Source organism: Ornithodoros turicata, chromosome 8 (genome assembly GCF_037126465.1).
Source record: "Ornithodoros turicata isolate Travis chromosome 8, ASM3712646v1, whole genome shotgun sequence".
In the NCBI taxonomy this organism is placed as follows: Eukaryota; Metazoa; Arthropoda; class Arachnida; order Ixodida; family Argasidae; genus Ornithodoros; species Ornithodoros turicata.
Window position 1 is genome coordinate 41,009,466 of NC_088208.1, and position 18,943 is coordinate 41,028,408.

The 18,943-nt window shown below is 47.1% G+C and overlaps 1 protein-coding gene across 1 annotated transcript; it reads left to right on the forward strand.

Moving 5' to 3' along the window:
* Window positions 1-822: 822 nt before the first annotated feature.
* Window positions 823-18,473, forward strand: LOC135367387 (uncharacterized). The gene is made up of 33 exons (XM_064600630.1): window positions 823-980; window positions 1,322-1,526; window positions 1,678-1,908; window positions 2,407-2,606; window positions 3,307-3,459; window positions 3,550-3,861; window positions 3,920-3,961; window positions 4,112-4,202; window positions 5,542-5,696; window positions 6,202-6,302; window positions 6,797-6,884; window positions 9,215-9,361; window positions 9,785-9,933; window positions 10,030-10,132; window positions 10,187-10,312; window positions 10,761-10,811; window positions 10,978-11,236; window positions 11,417-11,608; window positions 11,686-11,909; window positions 12,468-12,629; window positions 12,909-13,214; window positions 13,611-13,655; window positions 14,206-14,299; window positions 14,587-14,738; window positions 15,182-15,282; window positions 15,384-15,471; window positions 15,571-15,738; window positions 15,977-16,107; window positions 16,165-16,258; window positions 16,322-16,348; window positions 17,120-17,176; window positions 17,282-17,335; window positions 18,355-18,473. The coding sequence occupies exons 1-33, from the start codon at window positions 845-847 to the stop codon at window positions 18,387-18,389; spliced, it is 4,479 nt and encodes a 1,492-aa protein (XP_064456700.1). The 5' UTR covers window positions 823-844; the 3' UTR covers window positions 18,390-18,473.
* Window positions 18,474-18,943: the final 470 nt, after the last annotated feature.

Here is an 18,943-nt window from a genome sequence, read left to right on the forward strand (position 1 = left end):
TTCCATGACGTGAGAATGTCGCGTGACACTGGGCCGATGCCAACGTGAACGGAACATCCTCCCTTGCATTGCGATACAGATAACAGCGTGCCGCATAAAGTATGTTCTGCAGTTGACGTAGCGCCAATAAAACACGAATCATCATCATCATCATCACAGCTTATATGCTACAAAATGTAAGGAACAATTAACACTCGATTCGGTTGTTATGAGTGTTGTGACCGCATTAAAGTATATGGTACACCGTCGACACTCCAAGAACGACTTCCCATTTCGAGGCGACTATTCCGACACTCTGTTTAAACTCTACTAGAATATTCCAAGTGTAGAACACGTCTCACATCGGAAGGTACAATCGGAAGGAAGGTCGAGCCTGTACACGAGAGACACGAATGAATTTCGGTGACGTATTGGAGTCAAGAAAGCCGTGACGTCTCACACGAGATGGGGTTTTCATTTTGTGCACTGGACCCCCGCAAATAAGATACACGACGAGGTTATACCAGAAAGGAATCATGCGCGCTAAGCATACTAGTCTTCATCTACGAAAGGAATACGGCGTACGTCCCGTCAGTCGCTGCCAGAAATGTAAGTTATGCCTCTCTCAAATATAAAGTTTGATGATTTGAAAAAGTGCATCGCAGTAAAGCTAGAATGCAGGGCCCCGTGTACAAAGATGTCTCTTTAACGGTCACACATGGCAATAAAAACATGTGGTGAATGCAACAGAACATGAGCAGGACTCGCTGCAAGGAGGAGACGAGCATCAGATTCCTATGCGTTCAAGACTGACGCACCAACTCCTGTTTCTGAAACCTTCTGAAACATTTATGAATTTCGTCACATGCTTAGAGCTATTAGCCGAGACATTTCTCTTAGATTCCACGTCACGAGGACAACCGGATACAACGCGAGTCTGTCCCCTACCTGGGTCCCTTTGGTCATGTCTTCTAGGAAGACGTTCCTTATTTCGATGCTAGGTAAGTGGGTATTTTCGATAACTTGGTTTCACATAAAGCGCATGTGCGTTAGAAGGGCGAGGATTTCCCAGTAGCCTAACTGTAACTGTTATTTTGTCCCCACGAGCCATTCGACTGGCTCGTGCTATTGCTAGCAACTTACGTTCATTTCTTACAGCGTACGCAAAGCGATAGAGTTCAATTCACTAAAATCCTAGACTACCACCGTCGTCAACCTCACTGACTATCTTGTTCAATATCGAAATGAATTCGAGGGACTACATACAATCGTTGTTCTTGTGCAAAAAAATAAAAGAAACACACATAAACTGACGTGTATCTCTGGATGGTTGTCATGCCAGCATCAGTGTTGACAAGTGTGCCTGCTATGATGAGCTTCGTCACCTTCAACGAAAAGATAGCCTGGGCCTGCTTCAACGACACTCATGACGAAAGTGAGGCAGTATACGCACGCAGCATGCCACAGTTGATCGACTTCATACGCCGGGTAGAGGAGAGCCATTGGGACGTAGACGCTGCAGATGTTGCAGTTCTTCTTCTCAGAAGGTAAGTGACATGAAGTTTCAGTCTTTTTGAAGTTTCAGTTTTACCGCGGCTGAATTAAGAACCCCACTCTGGGGAACACGATAGAAAGTGAACTCAATTTCTCATTCACCATGTGCGTTCCACTCGACATCATCTACGTTTCCTTCCAAAGGTTCTCCATAGACTTCGTGGACCATCAGCGTCTTTCCAACGGAGAGCGATTCCTCGTCAACTCAGCTAGGGAACGAAAGGCTGCCGTGTTCAATGCATTGCTACATCCAGCGCCACCACTGGAAATCGACGAAGCGTCTTTGAGTTTACCTCAAAAATGCTCTCTCTTCGCGATGCTATCCCACGCTATGAACAGCGTGCCCAGACTACGAGGGCAGTCGGTATCACGCACGTAAGTACTGCATAGTACTACAAAAACTACTAACTAATAAATAGTGTTACGCATGCGTAGTGTAATTATCACACTCGCAATCTACCGGTTTCGAATCCCGGCGCCGACTCTGGGTGCTTTTCCTGGTTCAAGTTAGAAGGACACAGATCCCTATAAGTCAGACGCCCAATCACATAGAGCAACTGAATGATGATGACAGTTGAAGAAGAGGCACCAGTAGTGGGATTCCAACTCACACCCTCTGATTGCCTGCCGGTGCATTGAATTATGCAACTAGGCGTTGTGAGACTCGTGTTGTGTTTGTCCTCATCAACTACAACGTCACACGGAGCAGTATATATTTATTTATTGGTGCCCACCAACAGAAATGGCACCGGTTGAAAAAAAAAATCGACCGAGAGAAGTCTTAACTGCGCATATGAGACTTGAACAGTGATCCACAGCTCCCCGTTTAATTTATATTTCTCAAAGGCAACAGCATCTTACGCCTATGCGCAGCACCCAAGAGCAAGGAGTGGTGAGCTTGGGCGCAGACACTTCCGTCGCTATTTCCATGGGCCATGTCCTGCGAGGAGTAGTAGCCAGCAAGTATTCTTCGAGGGACAGTGCGTTGGGCTTGTTACGAAAAGTGAAGCCTTATGTCGACATGGCTGAAGGACATCTGGTAGTGGATCATGTCTACGGACCAACACTGGCGGGTAAATGATCATAAGTTCTTACGATCACCATAATCGTATGATCATCATTATGATCGTAAGTTCTTCCTGTTGTTCGTACCTTGTAAGAGCTTATACCACACCCTCACGCGTACAACTCACATATGCGAATCATAAAATATTGAACATAAGTAGAGGAGGCAAGCAAGCTGGTGTATACAGCTGAACGGAATTTGAGTTCTCGTTGTCGGTTCTTGTCCCATGTCCGTCCTGTTTAGTCCCCTCCTCGCTGCTCCTTTGACTCAAGGAGATGTTTCCGTTCAATCATAAAATATATCGAGTACAAGCGTCCGCTCGTTGGAGGTAACCAAGGCCGCGCTGAAGACTGGGAGGTTCCAATCCTATCACGGTATATATACCACGGTATGTATATCGAGTAGTAAAATGTCGTAAAATTCTGGGTTCTCATATCCCCTATAAGTTGTGCGCCTGCCGACCCGGTGCCAAGCGACAGGGAGGATTTCAATCCTACCACCGGCTGTGCTGTCTTAGGTTTCTTCCGGGTTTTCCTGCAGGATCTGCAGACGAATGTTCTCCTTCAAGTCGGTGCACGACACATACGAAACCCTCCTTTTGCTGCCGTGCTTTCTGCCACATCTGTACAACGCTCACGACCAATTGCATCGCGTTGCTAAAACACAATATACGAGTCATAGCCTATAGGCTTCTTTAATGTCTTCAGGGACGCTAGGAACTGTCTCGACGTGGGAAACGAGCAAAGCACCCACTCTTGGCAGTAATGGTTCCTGGGTCAGCACGCTGTGTCAGAGGGCCTTTGTACTCGCAGGAGATCCGGGCAAAGTCACAGACGCCGAATTGATCGGCGCACTCGATGGTACCGGTATATACTTGTAAAATCCACAGACACAGCGAGCAAACCCACTCCTTGTTACCAGCAACATATATTCCATTTTCTATTGCGCAGGGTTTATCATGGCGATGACGGTAAACCGCATGATTAAGGATCGTCGGTTGCTCCTCAGCCGGATACTGGACATGTACTACAGTCGACGAGGCATCCACGAACTTCTTCCAGAGTTTCACAACGGGCTTTCCTTCTGCAGTCGCAAAGAAGCCGTCAAAAGACTGCTTTCTGCAGAACGCTTGCAAGAACAGGTCCTGGTTATGGCGAGACTTTACGCGAAGCTAAACGGCGTTGACACCACACCGGTCACTATTAAGTCGGCTATACTTCCCATGCTGAAGAACTTCCACGCTAAGCTGGAGGGTTTGTTAAGTAAGGGTGCGGCTGATCGGCTTGTCGCGTGCAACATAACAGATTTGCTTTGTTACAGAACCACCCCTGTGGTGCGCTGCAGAAAGCAAGGCAGTACTTCGTAAGTACCTTCGCTCGCGTTAGTTGTATGTGCAGAACAATTTCATTGGTGTTTTACGGAAAATTTGGGAGCACTTATCGTAGTGGCAGCGACGCCTGGTACTAGGAGTTCGTATTACCACTATCTAATTTGGGGCTCTATCTCCTACAGCAACGTTTGCCACCAGGGGAGACGTACTTATCCTCATGGACCCTACACCCGGGAACAGCATCTATGAAAACAGTCAGAGGGCTCTCGCAGGGTATATATTTATCTTATCTAACGATCATATCATTCAGTGTTGTACAGCTCTACCACGGGCGTTCATAAAGTTGGTATTACTGCCGTGAAGGTGAAAGAGTTGAAAATCCAGCGATCCGGTAAGAAAAGTGACGATATTTGGAACAAAGACTGTTCTTCTCCAGAAGAGTCCCCAACAGTCTCTGTTCGAACTGTCGGCGGCTCTCGTACAGAGGCACTTCCCTTAACATGTCACGAAGTTGGTATTATCAAGTTGGCATATAAATTTGTAAATGTTGTAAAGAGAAATCTTTGAGAAACGCGGTCCTTGCTCACATAGTTCTTGAGAATTATGCTATAGTTCCGAATCTGCAGTCACGCATACTTGCTTGTCAAGTAATTCAATACAATCTCACCTGTAACCGTCTCATTGGTGGGATCAACAATACGTGTATCCGAAACAACCAAATAAATAAAGGAACAGATATTCAGCAATAAGGGCCGAACGGAAAGTTTACTCTTTCCCCACCCAACTTCTGCCACCGATGAACATTCACGAGTTGCTGCACCTTTGCCGGACATTTTTGTGCGCTTCCGGAGGCGCTTTGCCTTGATGGCTTCGTCAGAATAATATTTTCTTATTTGACCCCTACGAGCATATCACGGCAGCACCATAACATGGGCGTCAACAACCGTGGGAACCTTCGTCACGTGTAAGTCGCCTGCACAATGATCCACCGGCCTGCAAACACGAGGGCCTCCACCTGTGTTCACTCAGCGACGGTCGGCCTTCCCGCTGTTCATCTCCCAGGCTCTTCGTCTTCCAATCGTCTGCGCCGTTTGACCACGGTGTCATCGGCCGGACATTGTCCCACACAAGCTCAGCATGAATCTAATCTTAGCAGTTGAAGTAGATTCACACGTAAGGGGTGTCAGGGTATGGCAACACGCTGCTTGTGCCGTATAGGGCAGGGCTGTGGATAATTACGAACACCTCGAACTCTCGGTACTGCCTCACACTGCCTCAGTACAGCGCCACAAACTCAACATGAATCTCCTTTGCACGTTCCCCTTGAAATACGGAAAATGGACCATTGCACGTGCTTCGATTTTGCCCACGGTCGGAGCCATTTTGGTTTTGATGCCCTAGCGGCGCTCTGTAGTACTACCCCGAGGGCCTGACCCAAAAGGGACTAGGCGAACGTGAACGCGCGCGACGTGTGTCGAGATCACAGGCATGTGCGCTTGTGTTTCAACTTGTGCTGTACCGTTATTCCTTTTTCTTTTCGGCGATAATACAAGCTTTACGAACGCCCCTAGCAAGAGGAGGGATAATTGTTACTCAACCAGTTCATACACAGGTTCATTGCCGAAGACTACCTCCGTCGGAATCCAGGAAACCGTGTGAGCATTTCGGCAGCGCAGATGAGTGAAGATGCGCGGCAACTGGTATTGCTTTATTCGTCGCAAACTTCCAAGTATGCGTCTCCGGCCTGTGCCATTGAGACCACAAGAGGTATACGCGCTCTGCAATGTCACTTTGACTGCACATGATGTACTCGGACACCACTTTCTCTATTGATGGCCATTACTGTATTATTACGACGTATGACCAGTAAATATACTACCGATACACGTAAGCGAGCTTCCCCGCGGGGCACATGCAGTATGCAGAGAAGGTTCCTCGTTGTAAGAATATACTGCGCGTTTCTCCGTAATCTGGAATACATTGAGAAGTGCGTGGGGTCGGTACTCCAAGTAGTTTGTCTCCATATAGTCACCAGATTTCATCTATGTTGTTCTTTAGACACTAAGATGGGTGCCTGGCAAAAAGAAATCAAAATTTTACTCCCTCTTTTCTTTCTCCTACAACTCCGTCTGTGTGTTATTGTTTGTTCAAGTACAATGTGTCGCGCTAATATATCACGTGTATTACCACCGTGGCTCAGTCCTGTTTGCGATTTGTCTATCGTGTCCATACACCAGTTGTGGCTTCTCTTTCTTCTCTCTCATCCCTGTAGGATGCACAGAATGCACTGAGGTAGACATTTGGAGGGCTGTCAATGGTACATGGAGCGCGCTACAGTCGGGCCTTACAGCTGAGCAAGTGACGCCGGCCAAGGTTTGTCCAAAATGCCTGTATCAGTGTGCGTGCGTCCACCGGAAAAAAAGAAAATATCCAATGTTTTAGCGTCCTTAGGAAGAAACCCAGATTATTACACGGATTCCCCGTTTCTTCTTCAGGCGCTAAAGTGATCCTTTGAAACATCTAGACACTAAGCACGCCACAAATGACCACATCCATATTTTTTCCTCGCTCACTCGAGTGTACAAATCAAAGAGCCGGGATTTTTCGAAATCTGAGATGGCCTTGACGTCAATTACTACATCAATATTATGTCCGATTTCGAAACACTAATGAGGTACGACGTCTCTACTTCCGTATCTGCCAGCATAGGTCTGCAACATATCCGCATTTCTCTAGAAATTCATTCAACATCACCTTATGTCCATCATCCCACATCAACGTTGTGACCCATCATTTTGCATTATGAGCTCCACTGATACGATTCGCTAAATATGACGCAAACTGTCAAGCATTAGTCTCTTTCGCAGGTTATTGTCTACATGAAATACAGCGCATTCAGATCCAGCACGGAAGACGTGGGTGTCATCATCCAAGAGATGAGAAAGCGTCATGATGGTAGGTAGGAATATTGAGGAAAGAACTATTATTCTTTTACACATCGTAGTTTGCGAGATACAATGGGCTCGTTAAGTAGCGGCTCCAGAGCGCACTCCTTTTTAATAAACGGCGTTACTCCTTTTCTGGAGGGTGGCGCTTCTACCCCAAAGTCGGAGTGCATCTCACGCTTTCCACCTTCGTCTCGGGTTGGACCCACCTGCAGACAGCCGTATCGAAAGACGGTTTACCGGTAAAGAACATTCAGTGGCACCCAAAGGTGCTTTGCACACGCACCGTGCACACATCATGTGCATACGCAATGCTCTCTTGGCTTTAGCAGAAGCTCCGGAGCTAGAGAGAAAGAGTGCATGGACGACGCGCGCTCTGCAAAGCCCTCGAAAACAAACTCCCACGTCAACCTCTGACGTCAGAGTATCGGCCATTCCCATTGGTTCTCGAAGGCACATGACATCAGGGCTAGTTGAGTTTCAGCGTTTGCGGTGCGCACCTTTTACACGTCGAAGACCGCGTTTGAGTAAAATAATAATAATAATAAATATAGAAGAAAAAATGATACATCGATGAAAATAGCCATCTCCTATATTAATATGGGGGGGGGGGGGGTCACAAACACTTTAAAATATATTTCCGTCCATTTTTGTTCTCAGTTTCCGAAGACGTGAAGGACACTGACATAAAAAAACATATTTCCTTTTTGTACCATAAGGCACTGAATGTGACTTAATCCACTCTCGCTGTTCTCACAACATCAGTTCATTGGACTTTATTTTGTATGCCTCGTTTCGCCACTTCCCCAGTTGAGCCCCACTACGACTGTTTTTCCTCCAACGAATCCAATTACAGAGCTTCTGCGGGAAAACGATTCAGCCAGGCGTAAAATCGAGACACATCCTACAATCACCGCGAGGAAAAGACTATACAGCTGGAAAGCTTTAGGAACGTTTTTTTCTTTGAAGGAGAGCAGAACGTTAACTTTCGTCTTGATTCGTGCGCAATACCTTAATGCAGTGGTTCCCAAACCCTCAAATAGTTTAAAAAATTGCCACGCCGTGCCCAGGAGGCCCGTGGAAGCAGACCCGGAGATTTGTCACGCTTGCATGCTGGGTACGCGACGCTTACGACGCATCACACAGCCTGTCTTTCACGGCTGCTTTCACTTGTGCACGAGCGCCAAGATCTATGTCGTGAGGTCCACTCACTACCAAAAAAGGCCACAGCGTCTGCGCCTAACGCGGCATACACGGACGCCCTGCCTTCGCTGTGCACCCTGCAGTGCATGCAGCACGCTGATGTGATCGTTTTGGATACCGTTCATGCGCCGAGATAGGAAGACGTACGGCATCGTGACGAGGGAAAGGGGGGATCGCGACAGGGTCGTCTATATTTTTATGGTCCGCGGGGCGGCGAAGTTTGGGAACCACTGCCTTAATGCATGCACGAGGAAGTGAGGGTCTAGGTGAGGGATCTATGGAAGTATTTGTCGCTTAGTATTTGTATAGTTGATACTTATTCTACATTGTTCCACCTACTGTCCAAGAAACTGAGCAGAAATTCGAGGTGTTCCCAAAAGAGCCTCGTCACCTTGACTTCAAGAGACGGGTTCTGAGAGTTTCGGATTTCGAGAGTCGTTTGCCAGCAAAGCGATTGGCTGACAGCGATACGGAATCGGGGGTCGATTCGTTCGCTCCATGAGTGGGACAGAAACATCTCACCAGCTCGTGTGGCTCAGTGGTTAGCGCCATGTCACGTCCAGACTGGGAGGTACCCGGGTTCCAATCCTGGTGCTGGCTATGCTGTCTGTGGTTTTTCTTGGGTTTTCCTCAGACGCTTTCAGACATATGTTGGCAAAGTTCTCTTAGAAGTCGGCCCAGGACGCACATTCCCGTCAGTCGTGACGTTGCCCACCTCTGTGAGGCCGACAACGGCGAGCGCTTTCACAACCACCACCACCACAGAAACGTCTCACTGCTACGATGGTCGCTTGAAAGGCTTGATGAGTATTTTGATCGAGTGAAATGTCATTGCCCGAGAAATTCGTTAAAGGAGTAGAAAAATTATCATGCGTAAAAAAGTCAAGTCTAGACTCCAGGCAGTTCCTGTACTTTGGTCAGTCAGTCATCCGCCATTCCTGTAGTGCAAGATGGGCGACTGTTTGTCTTACCGGAAAAGTTTCTCTTCTGTTTTCAACAGTCCTTGTCCACAGGACTGCTACGTGGTGTGCTCGATAGCTGTCACGGAGATTTTAGAAACTTTCCATAGCTTTTCATCTTAAGCCGACAACCGAGCTAAGAAAGAAACACCAGACCTAAAGCAGAGTATCTTCGCAGACTTGACAATATTCGCTGTGGGACCAAGGGCGGATATTATGCAAAATTTCCAACATCATCAAGACGCAGTGGTCATCATTCCAAACTTTGCCGACGAAGGCATACTGGCCCAAATTGCCGGTGAACTGAGTCAGGAGATATCTCGAGGTACGTTAAATTGTTCAATTCTTATCACCGCTTTTTTTTTTATCATCATCATCCTGCGAAGCAGTGCAAACGATTTCATTCCTGTGCGCCATCGCACTATAAAAGTAGCCGAAAGACAGGTCTCAAAACAACTTGGTTATTTCACAAAATTGACAGCGGCACTTCCTATATGTAGACGCGCACTTGGGTCTTGACTCTTCAGTGAATTTGCTCCTCGCAATGTCACGCATGGTTGTGTATTATAGGCAGCCACCGTGTGTCGCTCGGCCGTTGCATGACATTATCGATGGAGCTTAAAATAAAGCTGATATATGCAAGAAACGTAACATAAGCTGGGAAGATCAGGATAATATTTAAATGTTTCTTCATACGTGTGGCAGGAATTTCTGCCCGACAAATTATTTTGCGCGCTAATCATTGCAGTACCTGCTTCCATTCGATGCTACGGGTGTGAACGAGACAACCAAGACACCTCGGGGACATTGACAGAATTTCAAACTCCGCTGACAGCCAGCCAATGGGTCATGTACCCACGATACTTCAAGGAAGTACCGCAACAAATCAATGTCACGGTAAGCTTTTAACATTAAACGTGCGCCGATTTGAAACGTTCGACTTCCACGCGTAAACCAGGAGCGCCCTCCATAACGCCACTCCTTTATTTCCAGTTCGAGACCCAGCACCTCCCCATAAGAATTTGCATGGAACGTCAGAATTGTAGTCTCCTTCCGAAGGCTCGAGATGACATCTGTCGCGAATCGGGTGCCAATGGTAAGCTATTCTCACATTCTCAACAGTATAATTGAAACTGTGAATGCCCTTCAGCCAAAGCCATCCAATTCAGCCTCCGCAATGTGTGCGTGTCTACGGAACCCGATTCCTGCGAGTCCTTATATTTTAGCCTGATGGTACTGCCAAGAAGGCCTGGAGAAAATTTCGTCGAATGCACAGGTCAGGCGAAACCCGTTTCCATTACTTGTGCGTGCTTACAGTGCATACTTCTGTGTACAGCGGAAGTTCATTCATTCCCGATTTAAATTCGCCCGAAACGTGTACTTTTGCTGCCCTCGAACATCGATGTTATTCGAATATGTATCGTAATTATTATTAGCGTCGCTGCGATAAAGACACCGATATCTAATAATTCCCTGGTGATTGTGATCCCCGATGGCGTTGTGAAGGGTTCCAAGTTTGATTATTAATAAACGTTATCTTATGCCGATAAGATAATGGCTTGGTCCATTTGGCCCATTTCAATTGCATCGTGTAGCGTTCATAATTAAACGATACAGATTAAGGTCTAGTTACATTTGCGCAAAATAATACTGACGAGATGAGAAGTGTAACATTCGCGGTGCACCCAAAGCGCGCATTAAATTTATCCGCTATTGTTTTGCAGATCCGAGATGCAGATATCCCGACCAATCACAAGTGGTCATCACGTACGAGGGTATGCACACATAAAAAGTAATAAATACGCTGAAACGGAGCTACGTTGGCAAAGTTGACAGCCGCCACCACCACTTTGGGAATACGCCATCTTCGCCTCTGATGCCCTGTTTCTAATTATTTGTTTATTTTTGCTCGTTTTTTAAACGCAACGTGTACTCATGCAGTGATGTTTTCGGGGAATTCAACGACCAACCTACGAGACATCGAAGAGCGAACCAACCCGAGCCTAAATCTCGAAGACACTGCAGTCTTCCGCGAACTGGTGGGAAGCAAGTGTTTTCGTCAACCAAAGGAAATGGGTGAAGATGACTTCAGCGTTCCCATGGCGCCTTCCCTGGATATCTTCTTGGATTTGGTTAGACGCGTAGAAGACGGTTACAAAGGCAGGGATCTCATCGTCGTGGCAAAGATGCTCCTAAACAGGCACGTGCTCTAATCGATGATGGCTCCAAGGACATGCTAATAAGTGGGTGGGTCGATTAGATTAGATCAGAAATAGAAAGAAAAAAGCGGAAACGCACTGGTGCGACCAGCCGTTCCATGACGCTCGATGTACAGCTTCGACGAGCCATTCTCTGCTACACTTTTTGTCTCCTTTCTAAGGTTTTCCTTGGACGAGTTTGAAGCCACAGAGGTATTCAAACAACGGGAGGTAATGAAGGAGAAGAGAACTCTGCTGAGGGCTCTGTCTTTCTCTTCGAGAGATGTAGAAGAGAAGTTCGACGAAGCCCTCTTGACAACTAGAGAAAAATGTGCTTTGTTCTTCATGCTCTCCCATTCCCTTCAAGGTGGAAGGTAAATACGGCTTTACCGTAATGGCCACATTGACCCTGCAGTTGATAGTTCTCATGGCGTCGACGTTCTGTTTCTAGCGTCAACAGCACGACCCGTCTTGAGACCGGAGTGGTACGCCTTGACTGGGAGACCAACACTCTAGCTGTGTCCATAAGCAAAGTCTTGCAAGGCATCGTTGCCGCCAAAACAGCCAGGGTTGTGAATATCAGTGAGCTTTTTCGGGACGCCTGGCCACAAAGAGACATATCAGAGCTCAACCCCGAGCTGGTCCTTGACACGGACTTTGCTGTCACTCTCGGCTGTACGTATCTTGAACCTTGACTAGCCATACCTATGCGGTCACCTCTGTGGTCGGCAACAGGTTAGCGATGTGTCGTCCAAGGATTTACCTGCACAGAGGGACCTAAGGACGAAAAGGAGAGGACTGGCGTACATGGGGGTCTGATTTGCTGTTGTATAGTGGTACATTTGAATTTCTTTTTTTTCTTTTTTTCCGGTAGATAAGGATGAGACACATTAGTGAGTTTTAGTGCACCGTACTCTTTGAGTACGAACTCACTATTTTCCTCCTCTTGCGGCGTTCGTCTTTTACCCGTCGAACGCGGCTTTTGTGGCACATTGCGTATAGCTAGGTTTCTTCACAAAGCAGCTGGCTTTATGCGACAAAGAAGCCACCTGGTGGATACGAATAATGTTCGGTTAAAAACTGAAGAAATATTACGATTTCAATGTATTACATTCTTGAGATTAAACTATGAGAAACGGACTCCCATTCTGGGTCTTAATACGTTAGATAATCAGTTAGGCCTTGGACGTGTGGGTGAACAGACTGCAATTCTTGCATTACATCTATCGACAGCGCTTCTTGGAATGGCAGCGGTTGAAGCATCTCTTGGTCGTCAAGAAGGAAGCGTCATAGGAGTAGAAGGGCACTGGGCTGACCCTGGCTGTCCCAGCTTCTACAGTGTTCGAGCTGAGCAAGGGCTGTGCACCTACGCTCTACTAAGAGGCGCTATTGACGGTAAATATCGAATGCATTGGATCGAATTTATGATAGAAATTTGTCGCGGAGTCAGCAACGAATAATCCTTTGTAAGTGCTTCAGGACGAATGACCAAAGGTTATAACTTGTACATGAACTCTTGCACTGATTACTAAACGTTGCCGATTCGAAGCCGTCCGCCAGCAGTTCGTTGGCACATATTGCTTAGACACGTCGTAATCCGAACGCCTTGTGCCGATAAAGAAAGTGCCCCCGGTGAACAAAATTAGTTCACAAGACGCAGGACTCTCAATACAGGGTACATCCTGGGAAAGTACGGCCATGTCCTTGCCAATTCTGGTGTCCCTCTGAGCGACGCCCTTGCCTGGTACTATGGTCGGAGCGGGGTACCCCATTCCATCTCTGGTACCTCTCATCTCTCGGTCTGCAATAGACGCGAGCTTCTTCGTCCACTCTTGAAACACGGTTACTTCGAGAAGCAAGTGGAAACCTTCGCTCGAGCTTATGGATTCCTACTAAAGCACAGGAACGTTGCGAGGATACAATTCTTCGCAGCCAAGACAGTCAGTCACTTGATGCATCGAATGCGGATGGACCTTCTTCGTAAGTTGGACTTTTCTCTTGGAGTTCATAAGTTTGACAAGACGACATAAGTAGTTAGAGCAAGCAGACGACATAAATTAAGCGAGACAAGTTAAGTAAGTTAACTGAAGTAAGTAGACGACATAAGTAGTAAGACATAAGTTTGACTACAATAGACGTTCAAACCTGACACATTGAGTGAGGTTCGTGTCCCTCGCACACCCAGACAGTCCCTCAGAACACTCGCTGGGGGTCTTAGCATGACGAAAGCTGGCCGTCGAAGTATGACCCCCCGTGTTACGGACACCCCATCGTGTCACGTCCGGTGGATCACCCCATGTCATAGTCACGGTTTATTTGATATTGTTATCCTAAAAGGACAAAAGCATAACTTTCCACGGTTCCTTTCATTTACAGGAAATCCTAGATTCTGCGACGCTTACCCTCCCACACCTGAAACTGGTAAGCAGGAGTGCATCCTCTTGTTTGCTCTCTCTCTCGCCAGGTGGATGGGCTTAATTTCGCCGAATATTTCGACCATTTCCGTGCCATAGAGAGCATCCCAATGAAGGCTGCTGTGGGATGCGCGAATGTTTACTCTGGTGGGTATTTGTGGGGGACTACCTGAGTCCCAGATCGTAAACCCCTTCCACTACTCTCCACAATTGTCTTAATTCTCTTTCTTCCTTCCCTTTCCCACCCTTCTGGTACCCCTGGCTCGACCACACCTTCTCCAGTCGTCACTCCCGATACGCGTTTTTCAAGTTTTCAGCCTGCACATACGCTGGCGTTCCGGACCTATACTTCCGACGTCGCCGGTAGAGAATGTGTAGAGAACATTTCTCGCAGCTTCTTCTTCTCTTTTATTTTACGCACTTAACGAGCTTAAGTTTTCACCGACTGATGCTATTATCTGCCTAACTTTCTTCGATAAACTGACAATGCGCTAGAGGTCCGTGTTCTACACCTCAGTGAAACTTGGTAGCGCTCATGCTTGAAAAATGTTTTTCAGCAACATGCAGTACCCCAACGGACGTGCACGTAGTCATGGATGCCGATGCTTCACGAAATGACTCTTGGGTTGAGCAGCAACGCCAATTCATCAGGTAATATGTCGTTCACACACAGCTCAGGTCAAATAAGGTCGAGTTCACATGGACGTTTTCTTTCATTATTGCTTCCCCCTTTGTTATGGGCCGCGCTTTTTCGCCTCTGCTCTTTCACGCGCATCAGAGCCCGTACCAAGTGCACACGAACACGACAAGTTTTGCGTGTGTTTTTCACGATGTTCATATGACGCGGTAAAAAGAAAAAATGCATACTCCAAGTGCCTTCCATGCTCCTTTCCCGTGTGACGTGAGCGAATGGAGAAAAACACGTCGTCATCTTATAGGCATCTCGCGCATTACCTTGAGCTGAACGACAAAAGAAGTCTTCACTTGTACGTCAACAAGAAAGACATGGAGGGAGAAATCCAATTTCAGCTGCGTAATCTCACAACGCCATCGACTGTCTCCTGCTTCGTGAATTCTCTCAGGTTGGCAGGTGAGCAACATTGATTTCTTGATAACATGACAAGGCATTCCAAACGATGTCAGGTCCCTTGGATAGTTTTCTGGATGAAGCCTTCGCCGCATAGTTTGTGTCCATCGCATGCAGCTGGCTACGCCGCTGACCGCTGCAACCCTTATTCATTTCAAACCGAAATTCGAGGGGAAACAACATGTATATAGCACCAACAGCGAACAGTATTACTGTCAACCATTAGTTCACGGTACCACCGCCATCGTGTTTGTCACGTGCAAACCACTTGCTACTGCAAGTGCTACTCGCTTTGCTGGGATACTAAAGTAGAGACATGCAGTAGTGGCAAACTGTAGGCAACTTTCTTCGTGTTCTTGGTGGTCCATAATAGCCATCCACAAGGATCACATGCAGCTAAAGCATTTCCCTGATGACTCTCCAGGATAATTGCTTTTTGCCCGCAGAAATCGCAACGGACGACGAGGTATCCACTCTGGAATCACTCGAACGGCGACTTGTACGGGAAACAATGTGGCGAGAGAATTCAACGATAAAGCCATCGCAGGTAAAGTACAGCCATCGATTTCTTCACGTCTCGGCGGGAAGTTACTTCTATAGCTTGCTCTCCTCAACCCGGTTGTTTTCTTCTTCTTTTCCTCCCCGCAGGCTGTGGTGTACTTGAAGTACGGCAACCTTCGAGCACCGATCCAAAAGCTGAGACCTGTGACGTCACGTATGCAGCAAAGTCACTGGGGTAGGTGGCATACGTCTGCAAGCGCTTGTGTTTCGCGCAGCTCAAGACGATGAAACATAGGCATATTTCGTGCGCGCTATTCAGTGGATTTCTCCGCAGATGTCAACTCCGTTTTCACGGTCGGCGACGACAGAAGTGTGCTCCGGAGCATGGCCACACAAGGCATCCTGGACGATGGGTCCTTACCAGAGAGGACAGTAATCCTGTCACACGAGCCAGGCGCTGTCAAACGAGCTGCGAAGACTATTGCCAGGGTGATCTGTGCAGGTGGGGCAACGACTTCGTCTTCCATTGGAAGTACATGTCGGCCGCCTTAATTTGTGCCTGGATGGCACTGTCTGAGAGGATAATATGGAGAATCCGTGTCCTCCTATCACGGCGGCTTCACAACGTGGACCAGGGGAGGGAGTAACGCCTCCTCCTTACACATCCTCTGCTTTCCCTGGAGTCTTATATCTTCCTTTGTCTGATATTTTTTCTCATGATATCTATGCTATCTTCTCAGTTCCTGCTTCGCTTCACTGTCAGCAATGCAGCACATCGGAGACAGTCGACTTTGATATTGCCGAAAATTCAGTGAGCCATTTCGTCCTCCGACCCCAAGATTTTCCCCACTTGACCAATACGCAGATTACGGTGAGTGATAGCCGCGTAAATGTGGGCACAATCGGATAATAAGTCTACTGATTTTAGATTAGACCCAAGAACGGCGCCATGTGGTTCTGCCGCAAGACAGCTGGGTTATCCGGCTACCGGTTAAAAAACTGCGAACCTGTTTCTGACAGTGGTAAGCGACAGTAGCGACTCGGCTAATAATTCAACTATACTCTCTCTCTCCTTTCGTTTCCAGGGAAGAAATATCACGCAGCATGTTATGGTACGTACTGGGCTACGTCACAAACTGTTATGGTCACAGTTGCTGAACCCGTTACCAAGCTAGGCCCATCACCATTAGCATCTTAAACTGGGGCTCCCTCAGGGTATCGCACGAGAGAATGAACTGTCCTCTGACTCACCTGTTCTTGTAATTCGGTAACTCCCTCGGCTGTTCTTTTAGCCCTAGGACTTTTTGTTCTGCCGTTACGCTCACCACAGTGAACTTGATACACCCGTAACATTCCGTAACGCTGCAACCGTTGTTTCTGCGCATACGAGGTGAACAGAAGAGAAGACGCTACGACAGTACGTCTCTGCACATGAGAGAAAGAAAGGTTGGGAAAACACGTGACAAAGCGTCAGAAAGCAGCGATAAGGGGACATTACCAGACGGGACACAGCACTACGATGAAGAAGATTACGCGATCCGGACCATGGCAATAGCATGGAATATGCATGGAATAGCTGAGGGGTGCTGGTGAAAGGGCTTGCAGTTGTCGGCCTCACAGAGGTGGGCAACGTCACGCAGACAGCACAGCCGGTACCGGGATTCGGACCCGGGTACCTCTCAGTCTTCGCGTGACGTGGCCAACACGCTAACCACTGAGGCACGGGAGCTGGTGAATTTTATACGCGTTTGACAGTGCCCTAAAGAGTACCGTGAATTTTTCCTCATCTCGCTGTTCTTTTTTTATAGCACAATAGCGAAAACTAAATACTTGGCACAGGTGGCAGAACAGGCGTTTCGGACGGTAATTCTGTTTCGTTGCAGATGGAATATGCCAGCCACTACATTTTGCCGTCATCGGAGCGGCGGAGACGTGTGAAGGTGAGGACAGTCTCTTTCGTTACGGTTTCTCCGACCACTTAAAAATAAGTTGCTGACACACAAAAATAGTCAGAGACCCCCACATTTTGGACCGTTTATTTGCAGCGGGTGCAGCGTGCAGGCCAAAAGGAACAGTCCAATATCGAATGGAGTACAAAAGTAAGCACACTGCATGCATATGTGTCCGCTCTACTGCTAAGCGACGAACTCTTTGTTAGAGAGTGTATAATCCTGTTAAAGGAGCACTAAGGTGACCTTTTCTTTCTTTTTCTTTTTTTGTTTTTGCGGCGAGTTTTGCAACGAATAAAATAAGCTCCTGCGAAAGAACGACTGGCACGTGTAATCTACAGATCGCACGCGAAGCCTCCGTTCCTTTTCGAAAAGCTCCCACTCTTGGAAATAGCGTACCGGAGAACATGGAAGCAGGAGGGTATGTCGTGACGTAGTCTGTTCCCCTGCCATGTGACTCGTGACGTAGGCCGGCGCAGCTGCGAGGAAAGAAAGCACGGAGACTTGGCAGACATCACGCGAGGATCATGCGGCTGCTTTCCCTGAATAATTGTAAATTTGATTGCGCAGTTATAATACACCGCAGACGGAAAATATTTTGACTCCTGATGGACAGCTTGACAGAGCCACGTTAAATGTCACCTCATTGCTCTAGTGGTACAGCTTGGGACAAAAAGTTACGGAACACCGGGGTGTCGCATTTCTTCATGAGAGCGACGCCCTAGAAGCAAACAGGAGTTGCCACACATACTAAGGCATGAGCTGAATTGCATGTCACCCGTTTCCTATTCGATGTCTTCTTCACAGGTAGCAGGAGGTACGCTGTACGGTTTACGCTAAGGTTTTGCTGTGATTGTGATTGAGCTCTACAGCTTACCAATATCGTGTGTGTCATTTTCTTTCAGCCATTTTAAACTATTTCAACCATTCATTCACTGTTGTTTCCTCCTAAATCCTCATCACATTTCGCTGAAGGGACACTTACTTCAGTTGACTACATTTTCTCTATTGGTGCCTCGGTGGATCCTCCTGCTAATCCCAAAATCCAATCCTCCCGAGGCAACTTTGTTGCCATGTTGCTTATACCGCACCTTGATGTTGTTATATAAGACGCGATTTTTTTTTTTTCTAATGACCGCTAACTGAAGTTACTCTTTCGTACATTTCAGCTGGTACGAACTTGTCAGCGTCTTCTGAAGACTGAGACCTACTAAACAAGGACCATTATTTATTCGTTACTAGTTTATTTATCTACGTCGAGCAACTAATAAAGACATCCGTTCCACTTTCTGTGAATAACTAGTGGTCATGCCAAATGGCACAAATTATGTAGTATTCTGAAGACACAAAAGGATCCCTTGGATGAAAGATATAAGTGAGTAAAAGTAAGCCTTCCGGAAGATGGACTCATCTCGTGCGTCCAATAGGTCAACGATACAAGACTGATCCAAATTTATTTTAAATTTTCTAAAAACCTTCGGTTTTCACCATTGCTTCAGTGGTTTTGTGCTTCTAGTGACCAATTTACTACCTTTTAATCGTTTTAACGAATCTAGTGGTTCTTTTCGTGCAGCGGTGGTGGTGGTGAAACTGCTTGTACCCGCTGTGGGCACAGTGTAGTGTAGAAATGAACGACCAATGAAACGCATCGCACGTTGCACTGCAGCGATCAGTGTAACGCTCAAGCCAGTGCAAGCTTTTCTGCACTAAAACCAGCACCCACACCCGGTAACATCCCCCAAAATACCGACAAAAAGG